The sequence below is a fragment of the Octodon degus genome, unplaced genomic scaffold (genome assembly GCF_000260255.1).
Source record: "Octodon degus isolate 3935 unplaced genomic scaffold, OctDeg1.0 scaffold00035, whole genome shotgun sequence".
Lineage (NCBI taxonomy): Eukaryota > Metazoa > Chordata > Mammalia > Rodentia > Octodontidae > Octodon > Octodon degus.
In genome coordinates this window covers 14,770,093-14,784,715 of record NW_004524611.1, presented here as the reverse complement: position 1 = coordinate 14,784,715, position 14,623 = coordinate 14,770,093, and the positions used below count along the sequence as shown (strand labels likewise).

The following is a 14,623-nucleotide window of genomic DNA, read 5'->3' as shown; positions in this document are numbered from 1 at the left end:
ATAAACCATAACAGGGCTTCAGGGGGCCCAGCCTACAGGTGACAGTATCTAGAATGCACAAGTAGGTAAAGATATAGGGGTACCTAGGGCAGTGTCAAACCAGCCACAACAGCTTCCTTTATCTACAAGGGGAAATGCTTTAAAAATATTTTTTACAGCTTCATTCAACCAAGACAAGACAATAAAAAACTGAAGACCAATCTTTATATATTTGTGAAAAAATAGTAAATAAAATATTGGCAAGTAGAACTCAGAAGTTCATTAAATACATAACACAACACGACCAGGTGGAGGCAGATGACTGCCAGCATAATTTTCCATTTTAGTGGGTCAGAGGAAAAAAAATCCATTTCATTAGCTCCATAAATGCTTCAAAGGTACTTAATTAAATCAATATCCATCTTTTATTAAAAGTAATAATAAAACAGGAGCCAGGGGGGCAGGGAGATAGCTCAGTAGAATAAGCTCTTGCCTGGCAAGTGCAAGGGCCTGAGTTCAATTCCAAGTTCTGCCCAAAAAACAGCAGTTGGATATTTCATTAACAAAATAAAAACATATTTAAAGCCAAAAGTCAGCAATATGAGGTATGGTGAGATATGGTATTGAGTATAATATGCTCAAAGTCAAGCACCAGACAAGGTTAACACTCCCCTCTGTGACCCTTGGATCTGGTGTTTGAGTCCCTATTAGATATATAGTTTTCCAGGAAAAAAGGAATGAGAGACATTGAGTGGGGTAGGGTGTTTCTCTGTTGACCTTACATGAAGATAGGATCTAGGATACCACAGAAACCCACAGGGCAACTGAGAAGCTGTCACAGGACCAAACAGCCCCCACCACATGTGGGCTTTTCTCTCCAGAAAGAAACCTTCCTCTGTCCCACTTCTCTGCCCAGCAGATTCATCCAGGACACAGAGCACATGTCCTGATCTCTGCTTATGTCTACAGAGCCCTTTGTCCTTCTTTGTGAGGTGTCACTGTGCTGAGTCAGGGTGTCTTCTGTAACTGCTAGTGAGTCACCAGAAGCAGGTTCCCTGCCCTGCTTCACACATGTAGTGTATATCCTTTGAGCTCCTAAGAAATGCAGGGGCCCCCATCTGCCATCCATTGTGCTAGCTGAAATGCCCTTAGAGCCCTAGGCAATTGTAGACTCAGTCTCTAGGATGTTTGTATCTCCCAGCAGTAGTGTACATTGGCCCTCAGCAGGCATAAGTGTTCTGCCCTCCCACGCTTCTTGGTTCACAAAAGTACAGTGGCACACAGGAGCAGGGCTTGTTGCATGCCTTTCTAGGTGTAATCTTGCAGGCCATCCCTTCATCTCCATGCTATCTAGCTTCTGTGCCCCATCATCTTTTCCTATAGGCTTATCCTGCCCCTTCCCAGCTCCTCCCCTGTTAGGAGCCTGTGCCCAGGTGGGAGGAGCTCTTCCCATGAAGGAGATTCTAGCCACATCACTGTCCATGCTCCTTCTAAACACAGTCCAGCAAATATGGCTCACACACAGACTGTCAAGCAAACCTGCAGCAAACTGACCATGCATTGAGTAGCTGGGTAGGGTGGAGTCTCTGGTCAGATATATGGAGCTTCTTCATTTGCAGTGGGGAGGATTTATCTTCAAGTGTTTCTATGTCTGATATCAGAAAACTATACTGTGGCAATGAGATGCTAACTTGACATCTTGTAAGTCCAAGAAGATACTGATCTGTGAAACCCACCCTATACCTTTTGCACGTGCAGTCACCACACTGCACAGTACAGACTGTACATTGCAAATAGGACCTTCTCACTGAGCTATATCTCCAGTTCTTTTTTCTTTATATTTTGAGATAGAGCCTCACAAAGTCACTAAGTTGTGCAGACTGGGCTTAAACTCGTGACCCTCCTGCATCACCATCCAACATACAAGGACTGTTCAAGTTCTTTCAAAATGGTATGGTATTTGTATAGAATGTCTTCCTGTAAATTCTGTCATCTTACATCTAATGCAATTTAAATGCTGAGTAAATAATTGGTTAGAGAATAATGACAAGCAGAAGTTAGTGGTACAGTGCGGATGAAATTTTTTCCACATATTTTTGATCCATGGTTAGTTGAATCCACAAATGTGGAACCTGCAGATAAAGAGGGCTGAGTATCCTCTATTTTAACATGTGGTTGCTTGGATATTGAAATATGTACCAGCCTTGTCCTGGTACTGGACTCCAGTGCTTAGCAGGCTTATGTGAAAGGAGATACACAGTTTCTAGCATAGGTATAATTTCCTTTCTATCAACCTTGACCATGTCCTTTGAAGTTCCTCATAAAAACTGTGTGCTAGCCCAAAGAATCCCCTGAAATGATCTGTAGGGAATAGATTGAATAAACTGTATATTCCATGCCAAACTGAAATTACGTCCTGTTCAAAGTCATAGCAGAGCATAGTGCAATGCAGGTTAATAGATCAGTGAAAGCTGTTTTGTCAGCTCATAAAAAGATGAGGGAACTAAATTTTTATAATAAATTATTCTGCTGAGCAAACAATATGTGCAGTTATAACAGACTTCAGAAAATAGATGATTTTAGACTAATGCCAGGCTCTGGATAACAATGTTGTAGTTGAATCTTCACAATGAAAAGAATGAGTAACCTTTGGAAAATTGTTAACACTCACACTACAAAAGCACATGTAAGTTTAATTCATCATCCTTGTACAGTATCGTGGATGGCTATGAAATTAACCTTTGGGTACTTTCATAGAACTTCTTGAGGGCAGTTTGTGGGGTAGGATTGATTCTGATGGAGGGGTGTGGGCAGCATCTTGGTAAGAGTGAGAGATCCGGAGATGTCCCAAAGTGGCATGAGTCATCTTGGTGTCCAGCTTTGCAGAGCCTATGGCTGCAGTTCAAATTTCCAGCTAATTGTAACTGGTTTTGTTCACTTTGACCCCCCCCCAAAAAAAAAATCCTCCAGAATATTAGTGGCAAGCCTACAGACTTTTAAGTAATAATATTAGCCAGATGTAATGGTGCATACCTGTAATCATGGCAGTCTAGGAGGCTAGGCAAAAAGCACTACAAGTTCTAGGCCTGCTTGGGAAATTTAGCAAAATTGTCTCAAAAAGGGTCACAGATATAACTCAGCATGAAGGCCCTGCATTCAATTCCCAATACCACAAAAATATAATAATCTAAACTTCTCCTTATCAGTGGCATGACTGCTCCGTTCACTGGCCCTACCTGTAGTTTTGGAGCCTTTCTGTAGTGGGGAATTGTAACCTCTCAGGGCCCAGCAGTCACCATCATAACTGGAGTTGAATAATCCCACCCCACAACAGCACAGCTCAGTGTTGTCATTGTCCTTTGCAAGCTTGAGAAAGACAAGAGTTGCTTTCATGATGAAAGGTAAGTGCTACTGTGGTTGTTATCACATTCAGTATTTTGGTCTGCTCAGTAGTTGCTTGGGAACCAAAGTTAAACTGACCCATACATGGAAAACTTGAAGTTCATTTCCAGAGGTTGCTTGAAACAGCCCAGAAGGCACTGTTTAAGAGACTTGAAATCTTTTGGAGATGAGGCAGTGTTCCCTGCATACCCAAAGCATTCATTTTTCTGAGAAGAAACTTGGACATGCAGGAAGGTGCCTAAGACACCTGAGCACCACCTCCCCAGCCCCAGCCAGGCAAGGAGTGAGGCATGGGTGGGCACAGTGGAAAAGGGGTGGAACCCCAGGGAGCCACCGTCTCCTCCTCTTCCTCCTCTTCCTCCTCCCCTTGCCCCCCTCCCCTTTCTCCCATTACTGCTGCTGCTGCTGCTTCTCCCTCAAAATGCAAGACTGAGTTCAGGCTCCTGATGACAGTGCAGCAGAGGGAATCCTATGAGGAGGATAAAGACCCCTTCAGCAAAACCTGGTAAACACCAGCTGCAAGCCTTTCTTCTTCCATTCATATTGAAGCACACACCAGGGCTAGCTTCCCCAACCTCCTGTGTATCAACTGCCAAGTGGAATAGCTGGTCCCTCCTCCCCAGGTGGGCACCTAAGCACATGGACAAACAGCTGGCCCCAGAGAAGACCAGCCTTTCTGAAAGACACAACCCCCAAATACAGTAGTATTTATGAGCTGAAGGGGACAGGTGAGCCATGAATACAAGCCCGAGAAACAGACTCACAGAAACAAGGAAGAATATTAACCAGGTAAAACAAAAACTGGGAGTAATATAAAAATGAAGCAAGCAGAAATAACAGATGCAAAATGTTAATAAGCTAAGGAACAGAAAAAAGAAAAGGATAACTGGCAGTATAGGTGCAGCTAAAAACAAGATGGATCAAGTTAACCTTCTAGAAGGGAACAGACAAGGATAAATCACAGAACATATAAGAAAGGTTCATCATTAGGTGGGGGACAGAAGTGGGTATGGCACTGATATCCAGATAACAGGCATTCCAAACAAACAGATGAAATATTTGTATGAATAGAAGTTAATTAAGCAGGATTTAAGTAAGATAAAAGAGATCTTTAATAGTCACTGTCCTTGCCTGGGCCCGGGCCGTTCTTTGCTTACCTCCTGACTTTTGCAGCCAGCCCTGCTGATGTACCCGAAAGAGAAGTTAGGCATCATCAGTACCGTTTTCCCTGTAAGTCTCTAAATCTGTAGTACTACAACACATGTCCATACCTATACATAGTCACCTAACACCAGAAAACTTATTAAGCGTCAGGCATAGTCCAGGATAAAGTGAGTGAAAAAATGAAAATATCACAGTTCACAAGTTCACTGTCTGTATCTAGACATTGTCAAATGCAAGATGAATTGTCTGGTGAACATTCAAAACTGTTTAAAACGTGTGACTTGGGGGCTGGGGAGATAGCACAGTGGCATAAGCACCTCCCTGGCAAGCACAAGGTCCAGAGCTCAGTCATCAGTACTGCATGCCGTGCTGGCCCCAGGTTCCTAGGCATGTCATGCCACCCCTAAACTGGGCATGGTGGCACAAGTCTGTAATCCCAGCACTAAGGAGGTTAAGATAGAGGGATCACTGTGAGTCTGAACTGTGTATCGAGATGTTGTACCAATAAATAATTTTTTTTAAAACCTCATGATGGGGCCGGGGAGATAGCTCAGTAGAATAAGCACTTCCCTGGCAAGCGCAAGGGTCTGAGTTCAATCCCCTGTTCCGCCAAATAAATAAAATAAAAAACCTCGTGATTTGCCTAAGAAAAGTTTGTAAACTTTCTGTTCTGTTTTCTGTTTTATTTTATACCCAGTGGGGTCCACACTACATCCTTCATCTATAGCTTGAAGCCAGCACCTTTTTGTATAGACTATGATCACATTTTTGTGTTTCAGACCTTCAACTTTAGCTGGGTGTGATGATATACACCTGTCATCCTTATACTCTAGGAGGCTAAGGCAGGAAGATTCTAAATTCAAGCCCACCCTAGGCGGTTTATCAACTTAGTAAGCCCCGTCTCAATTTTTTTTAAAAAAGGGCTGGGGATGTTGCCAATGCAAAGCCCCTGAGTTCAGTCCCAGTACTAGGAAAAGGGGGTGGGGGGCACCTTCAGTCTTTTTAGGTTTCTTTTTAATGATTTGTAGTTATTAAACTGTCTTTTCATCACAGTTTTTAAGATGTAGTGTTGTATGCTTGAGATGATACCATGGTGTGTTGGTAATTTAAACTACCCGTGCCCCAAGCCCCTGTATCCCAGCACTTCACAGCAAGGGTTCACTGGGTTTTTATGTTAAAAACACTGCCTCCCCCATGAAATCCTTCAAAAAATAGCTCCATTTAACTAGGCCATTGAATGGGCCTGTTCAGTTCTTCCTCAGAGCAGCCTGGAAGCCAGCTACTGTTTCAGACAGGTATAGTGAGCACTGAACCTAATCCTGGCAGGCTGCTGGGGGGGTGGGGTGTAAGAAGACTGCCCAAACCTCAGTGGGCAGCTAAGGCTAGAAAAGCCTAAGCCATGGAACTGACCACACAGGGACCTAATACCCCTCTTGGTATTCGCTACTGGGAGGTGGCCCCCACATTCCTTGTGCTGCAGGTCCTATGAAGCAGGTATCAGGACAGAGCTCATATAGTCAGGACTGTCCATGTGCTATGGACTGTTCTAGGGAGCAGATCTATCACTGGCAGGACAAGACATGGTGGGGTTTCTGACCTCCTGCCCAATGCAAAGTCCTGCAGATGGAGAACCAAGGAGACACAGCTGGTCCTCAGAGAGCTCACTGTACATGGGGTGTCAAGTGGAAACTGAAATCTGCCTAAGACGGCAAGGGCAATGTGTTGCTTCCTTAGACAAAGCCCTGGGAGGCTGGGGCCAGGGAGTAAACTGCCTGGTACAGGGTGGGGCTTGGGCAATTTAAATTCTGAGTGTGGGGGAGTCATTGGGCACTGGGCTATGGGCATGAACAATAAACAGGGCCAGAGGGAACACTTGGTGGGGGAGGGGCTGACAACAGAGGGCCATCCCAAAGCCCCAGTCCAATCCCCTGCAGGCAGATTGGAGCCTTCCTGGGAAGCCTACCACCTGGTAGGGGTGACCACCAGGACTTATGTCAAACAGGTGTGGTAGTGACCCCAGCAGCTTTTTCTGGCCTACACAGATTTTGGTACTGGCAGGCCCTTCTCAATAGGACTCTACTCACCTCCCGTGATGCATATGCAAGAACCATGTATTTGCCTTCTAACTCTTCAAGGAAGTACTTTCCAAAATTATAATAAGAGCCTGCAGTCTCCACTTTTATGAGCAGGACAGGCAGTAGCAGTGACCTCAGCCATTCATGCTACAGATAGCAGAGCCTCAGCTGGCATATCCATCCCTGACTGCCCTTCCTCCAGCCAACTACCTGCTCCCACTTCCCTGTGTCCTGGCAAGGTCTTCACTGTGAAGGTCTTTTTCCAAATGTAGCCTTTCCTTGACTTCTTTTCTTAGCCCCAATCTGGCAAGCTTCTGTTCATCCTTCAAAACCCAAATTACCTCTCACTTCCTCTAAAGCCTTTCCTGGTTTCCTTTCCTAAGGGGAAATCATCTCCCTTTTCTCTGTTTACCAGAGCCCTGTGTTCAGAGTACTGCTCAAGCCCTTGGCAGGATACTGTATTTTACCTTGTTTGAGCTCTGCTTCCCAGCAAGATTAGGAGCCTCTCCAGGGCAGGCTAGCCTGCTGTCTAAGCGGCATGAGTGAGATCAACAGACATACCACCTTTCCCAGCTCATAGGCAGTGGGCAGCAGTGACCCTCACACATCTGCATGATCCTTTTCCCACTCACCTTGGGAACCCGGCCTTATCCCTGTGAATGCTATCATTTTGCCTCCTGTGCCAGAAAGCCTGTCCGCCTGTCCCCTCCACAAGCCTGCCTTGCTGCCAGCTAACCTGCTCTCTCCCTCTCACTTTCCCAGGGCCGACGAGATTGAAATGATCATGACCGACCTTGAAAGAGCAAACCAGGTAGGACATTCCAAGGCCTTTAGTTGTCTCAGAAGATGCACTAAGACAGGAGACCAGTTATTATTTAACAACTGTTATCAGTTGTTAAATAATGGTATTCTAAAAAGTTGGAAGATAACACAAAAAGTAATGACACTATTTCCTCTGTGAAGTCTTTGATCTGGCCCCAGAATGACAGATATCACATGGTGGATATCACTCCAAGGGTCTACTTTTCTCATCCTAACCCTCTGCTGTAGCATCTATTACATTCTAGAGGTGCCTGAAAGGGTTCTTTTTTTTTTTTTTTTTTTTTTTTTTTATTAACGATTGAACTCAGGACCTTGAGTTTGCCAGGCAGGTACTTATGCCACTGAGCTATCTCCCCAGCACCTGACAGAGTTCTTGATCTCCACCTTCCAGTGGTTGTCCTCACTGACTCTGAGGGGGCTCCCAGCTGAGGGACCCTCACATGACATTCAGTGGCCAGACATACTTTTCAGGAAATGACCCCACCAGTGTCCAGCATAGAACAGGTACATATTACAGTTTTGATAGTGCTAAACACTTGGGAAAGGATTTTACTTTAGCACATGATCCTGCTGCCTTGAGAAGTAAGCAGTCTCCTCATGTGTTTTATTTGCCTGGAGAAGTAGCCAGGATGTTGGTGGATTCTTCATCCCAGAAATCCGCAAACAGGCCTCTGTCTACTCTGCCTATGCATTTTTACAACTGGTAGTCATGAGTACTAGGAAATTATAGGTGAGCACAGCCCCTGCAGGAAGGAAAATCCTTCCCAATGTGCATTTTCTGTCTGTTGCTTTGCCAGAGTACCATAGGTCTTGCCCTTTTAGAACGCTGCACACCTAGACCTGAGTGTCTGTATCTGTCCTTGCCTGATAACACCCACCTGAAGTTGGAAGCAGGAAAGTCAGCTTGCGCATAGTAATGACTAAGAGCAGGAAGCTCATAGTCAGTTTTCCTCCTTCAGGAGAGCAATGTTGGATATCAGACCTGTCCCCCAAGATTCTGGGTTGACCTGGAAGAGGTCCTCAGTAGACTCAGGTGACCTGAACTACCTGAGGTCTCATGTGCAGCATTAGTTACCTGAGTGCCAGTCACTAGTTGGCAGCTTTGGAGTATTGACCTTTGTGGCTCATCTATTCTGAATCTAGTCACTTAGCCTTCACAGAGTCCACTATGATCAGTGTAGTTAGGTTTCCCATGTCACAGATGGGGAAACTGAGGTCAGGGTTGGTTAGATACAGAGCCAGGAACAGAGTCCAAGTCTGGCTTTGAAGCCTAGGCTCTTGGCCACCACAGTGCAAAGCAAGGACACAGAACCACCTGTCCAGTAGCCTCTTTACACAGCCATGTTTCACAGTTGGAGCAGTCATACTGTATTGCCAGGAGACACCATTCCAGCCAAGGTTCTCAAGTATTGCTAAGCTGATGTGAAATGGCTTTTTTTTTCACTGTCTGCTCTGCCCCACCTCTCAACAGACCTTAGTTACATGTGGGCACTGGAAGGACTGTGGGGAGGTGGGTAGCATTCTTACCAACCACTGAGCCTCCATTAATTGCCTTACTTAACTGCATCAGGTGAAATAATATTTCTACCATGAAGTAAGTAGTAATACTGCTTGCCTGCAGTAGTTAGCCTATGCCAGGAAGTTCCATTTTAGGCTGGAAGCCACCCTGTAAGGAAAACAGTTCCCTAGAGTACATTGAGAGGACAGAGCCAGGAGAGAGAGGGGACCTGACACAAATGAAACTAGAGATTTGGGAATGTTGCTAATTTTTGAGAAGCAGAGAGAAAAGGCAGCGCAAAAAGAATAATTTCAGCCAGACATGGTGGTGCACACTTGCAGTCCCAGGACTTAGGAAGCTAAAGCAAAAGGATCACTGAGATCAGCCCAAACTATATAGCAAGACTTTGTCTCAAGAAACGATGATGATGATGATGATGATGATGATGATGATGATGATGATGATGATGATAATGATGTTGTTGTTGTTGTTGTTGTTGTTGTTGTTGTTGTTGTTGTCGTTTCAGCAGTATGGGATGCTAAAAGATTCGGAAGGAGATAGTTTTGGGTGGGGATCTTGTGATTTCTTTCCTTGTAGCTTTCAAGGCCAAAAAGAAGAGAAAGCTAGGATTTTGCTGAGATACACAAGCCCCATGGCCAGGCATGGAAGCTGGCAGGAGGAAGCATTCTCCCAGTGTGGAAAAGCTCCTTCTCAGCCTGGCTCCCTCTGAAGGTGCTACTCTGAAGGGAATGAATTCCCTGTCATCAGAGTTATGCTAGCAGGTTTGAATCCACTCTTGAGAAAGTATGAGCTGGGGACTCAGGCAGGGAGTAAACGGGAGGGATTGAACTAGATAATATGACAGGTTGCTTCTCATCTTGAAGTCTAGGATTTTAGAGAATATAGGTGAACCCACTTGTGTAAGAAAACATCCAAGTAGGGAAGATACAAGCCCCACAATGTTAAAAGTATTATCCCTGCTCCTGCAGACAAGTAGAAAGGCAGTGAAAAATCTGAAGGAAGTCAGAAGCAACAACACTGACCTGGACCTTAAACTTGGAGGAAAGCACCTGGGAAGTGGGCAGGATAGAGTACCAAGCCACCAGAAGAGCCCGCATGTAGAGTGACAGGCAAGTCTGACAGGTTGGGGAGAGACCAGCCTAGGATCAGTGTAGGAATTATAGGCAGAAGAAAGACCTCAGATTTGTGATCTGGGGGGGCATCACCCTGGCTAAACCTGAGTGGCATAAGCAGCTATAGTGACAGCACAGGAAAAGCCAACAGAGCCTGGGAAGAGGTACCTGGCCTCAGTGAAGCCACACATCATCTGGACTAGAAACCTCCCTATCAAGGAGGACCCTCCCCCCCCGAAGGAGTGGTTTCCTAGTTTATTGACCTGATACAAGTTTTTTTGTACAGGATTTGTAGTCAGGTTCTACAAGACTGGTAACCTTGTTGTATTACAAGGTGCTTGTATTTTTTACAGGGAATACCAGAAGAGCAAGCAGCAGCTGAGAGTTAAGTAGGAGTGTCCTTGACACCTGTTTGGTCAACATTGAAATATTCACATTAATATTCACCATCTCATTTAGTGGCCATAAGTGCTCAAAACTTTTGAGATTTCATGACAGAAGGAAGCTCTGCAGAACTATGCCCAGGAACTTTCCTCTCCCTGTGGTCTCTTTACCAGCTCTGAATTGAGTTGCTTATTGCTATGACACTGAGGTCAGGAGGAAGTCATGTCAGCCCACTGTCTTCCTATTAACCTCCATGATTTTTATGGTACAAGATTGCCCTAATAAAGGACCCTTTAGGCTGAAGTTGGGGCTGCAAACCATATTTAACCTCACCAAGAAGAAGCTCAGCACAGAAAGATACACAAAAACTTGCTAAAGGTGCTCACCCATGTGTGGGGTTATTTGGACAAAGGATTGTGTGCTGACAGGGAGTTGGGACCATAAAGCTGAAATCCCAGTTGAGATATTTCCAGCAACATAGGCCCAGCAAGTCCCTGATGCCCCATTGCCAAGATTTCCCCATCCATAGTACAAGGGCAGAGCTGCTTTCAAACCCTCTTCATCCACCATGTCTGTTTGGGCACCTGTTCTGAGCAGAAGACAGAGTCCAGGACTCTTCATGCTGAGTCCAGGGCCATTCCCACGAGACCAGAACATGCCTATTAGGTTGCTCTTAGGCCTCCTAAGACCCTGGGCTTGTCCAATCAGTCTCAGGCCACACATGGAGTGCTTTTGCGGTAGGCATGTGTAGGAAAATCTCTCATCTTGCTTTCATGAACAAGCACCTTGGTCTGTGACCAGTAGGGTTTGTGGGGACCACTGATTCTAGTGCCAACCTGCAGTGTCTACAGGTCCTTGGCATCACAGGCAACAGCTCTGAGAGGGCTGTGACCTCAAAATAGGTGGAGCCAATGTGGCTCAGCACCCTTCTTTTTGCCCTAGCAGTCAACAGCAAGCTCCGTTTAGTTATCAGCTACAGAAACACATCCACCCCAGCTCCATAGCACTGTTGCCTTGTGTCTTGCTCCTTTTTACAAAAACTACTCTCATTTTTAATATTTTCCTGGTTTATGCCTGTTTAACTGTACAAACTCAATTATTTGGTGATGGGTTAGTGTTCTTTTGAAAACTATCCTCGAACTATAAATCCTAAATACAAAAGTTGCGCTAAAATAACCAAGTCAAGCCAGATAAAATAAAAGACACTGACTACCAAGGGATAGGCCAGGAGAAACTCTGTACATGAATTTGGGGGCTGAATGCCAGTGTCCTATGGGAATGTTAAGATACACCTCTATTCTGGGGACCCTCTGCCTTTGATAAGACAGCACTCTGGATCCGCATCCTCACGGGCTCCTGAGGACACTTCACAAACTTGCTGCCTTAGCTGTGGTAGTTCTAGAATATTTCAGAGACAGTGTGACACATCAGAGTGCTGATGCCATCTGTTGACTGCTACCATGACAGCTTCTCCACTAGATGAAGAAATATTTTTCCCGGTCAGAGAGAATAGGAAATATGTCACAATATACCTCATCCCTGGCAGTCATGGGGATTGTTGTGCCCAGGGGTTTAGCTGACTAGCAAGGAAAAAATACACTTTTCAGTTATTTGTATGATTATCAGAAAAACTTGGAAATAAACTAAAGTCTGTCAAAGAGGAGTTTTTTCTACAACCATGATAGTTGATCAGTTAGCAAGAACCAGGAGTTATGCTTGCCATTCTCACCACACTGTTCTCATTGCCAGCTTTTCCGATGGCCAGTTCTAGATTCCATTTGGAGCAAAGACTCTGAGACAAGTTACTTGAAAGTATACAAACTGGCCGGGCAACTCATGAATTATGTATAGTGACATCCAGAGCTTCCAAGAAGCAGGGCAGGTGGTCACCAGCCCCACCCTGGGCAAGCCCAACTGCCCTTGGAGAGATCCTAATTTGTCTTATGTGCATAGCAGACAGATTAAATGAGGCTTCCACTGCAACCAAATCACTTAAAGCTGCCAAAACCCCTTCCTCATACAATTGGTCAGTGAGTACCAGGGCAAACTAACTTCTTGTTTCTTTCTGTGAATTATTTTTTAGCAGTTAGTAGACACGAGCTGTCGCACCACAAAATAGGAAAACACACAAAACATCCTTGCCCTGCCAGGCTATTCTCATTAATCTTTCTGTTAGCAGATTGTAATTTTTTAAATGTACAAAGAAGTAACATGTCACCTTCCATCCATGTGCCTTCCAACATCATTTGCTGCTATTTACTAACTTAGAGATCTGTCCCAGTCATAATTGTCCCAGGACAAGGCCCATTAACAAACATCCCTGAGCACAAGTCATGTGTACTGTGAAACTCTGTGAATATGCATCCTTACCAGGCCTCTGAGAAGAACAAAGTTCCCATTTTACAGATAGGTAGTTGAAAGTGCAGCTTAGGTACCTTGACCCTGGTTTCTCTGTTCCCAGATACCCTTTCAAGTTGCAGGCACTGGAGTGACTCTTATGCATTGGGAAGTCTGGGTTTGAAGTTACTGGTGCATTCCTCATCCAGAAATTACAGGCAAATGGTGAAGGGTTGCAGTCATTTCTACTCAGGCCCCAGAACTGGCCTAGGTTACTCACATACCTTAGCCACAGATTGGCCTAGCTGGCTGCACATGACAGTGTCAACATTCAAAAACATTGCCTGGGGTAGGGTTAAACATGGTGAAGTAAGACTGGTCCTTACAAAAGAAAGTGGCATTTACACCCTGTCCATTTATGGAAATGTTGCTGGAAGAAAAGAACCACAACATTGTGCCTTTTTTTAGGGAGAGAATGGCCAAAGAGTCTTTAATTCACTGTTTACCCGTGAGAATTACTCCCAGGAGTAATCCTGCAATAAAATCTTCTTGGTCTATGAGAATAGAAAGAAATTGAATCAGAAGACTCTATTTCCACTGGTATTTATTCAGTCTGGGAAATTCAGTGGGCCGGAGCATTAGTATCAGCAGGGGATTCCTTGCTCCTAGCGTTAAATTACTGTCATAATCGCTCAATTATTTCTTCCTTGTACTGTTTAAAATAAAAATCCATCACATTCTATGTTTTTTTCAAGCATTTATTAGGTTGAGTGTTTAGGAAAATCAATTATAGTCAGTCAGGCATGAATTGATGAATGTTCTTGTAATAATTGTCAGTTGTTAAACCAAATGTACTTTCTCTCTTCACCCCTTTCCATTTCCTCAGAGGGCAGAGGTGGCACAGAGAGAGGCAGAGACCTTAAGGGAGCAGCTCTCATCGGCCAACCACTCCCTCCAGCTGGCCTCACAGATCCAGAAGGCACCGGATGTGGTGGGTAGCCTGAACCTGAAGTGCATCTGTACCCTTGTGTTACTGCTGTTTTCTGCTTTAGGATTTTGATGCTGCTTTCTGGAATACCATTTTAGCCAGTAGGGAATGCATTCACCAACTTAGGGCTGCAACTTGGTAGAGTGAAAGGAGGAGTTTTACCCCGCGTCAAGATGGAGGTTAGGAAGAAATGCTCACACACAGAGGACACCTTCCCAGCCTAGCCTGGAGATGACTATTAATTGAGAGGAGGAAGTCTGAAATAGGACTTCCCCAGAATTCTACAGGAAAGTGGGGCATTTGCTCTTCTCCTGGATGTGTCCTTTCCGAGGAGAAAATCAGTCTGTTGTGAGCTGGGAACACAGAGGTCAAAATAGCCAGAATTTCTGGAATCGGCCCCAGCATAAGCATCCTGGAAGAACAAGGACTTTTGCCACCTGACAAAAGCAGCTCATAGCCAGAACTTTCCCAGTTTGATCAAGGATGCTTTGAACAATTTCCCAGAACCCCTCAATGCTGTACTGTATGGAACAGCATAGTAGCCAAGGTCCTGGGCAGTAACCAAGGTTTAGGCCCAGCTCTACATGTCTCAGCCTGAGCAATAGCTCCTTTTCCTGGGTCACAGTTCCTCCATCTATAAAAAGAAGTTTCATGGGGTTCAGGAAGTTAGGACCAAAACATGTAGCGTAGGCCAGGTGCATAATGAATAGCAGCTCCTGTTTTTATAGCTGGCATCATCTCCCCAGAACCTGTTTCCCTGTGTGTAAAATTAAGGTTAAATGAGCCTAACTATAGGGTACCTTTAGTTCTGACTAGGGTACCTTTAGTACCCTCTACTGCA

At 44.8% G+C, this 14,623-nt stretch overlaps 1 protein-coding gene across 11 annotated transcripts in view; it reads left to right on the top strand.

The window, feature by feature from the left end:
- Cux1 (cut like homeobox 1) overlaps positions 1–14,623 on the top strand; it is a 394,563-nt gene that overhangs the window by 293,507 nt on the left and 86,433 nt on the right. For all 11 annotated transcript variants that reach the window (XM_004630467.3, XM_004630466.3, XM_023714408.1 and 8 more), the window contains exons 9-10: positions 7,383–7,431; positions 13,681–13,785. In XM_004630467.3, coding sequence (XP_004630524.1) covers positions 7,383–7,431; positions 13,681–13,785 — 154 coding nt within the window. The remainder of the gene's footprint in view (positions 1–7,382; positions 7,432–13,680; positions 13,786–14,623) is intronic.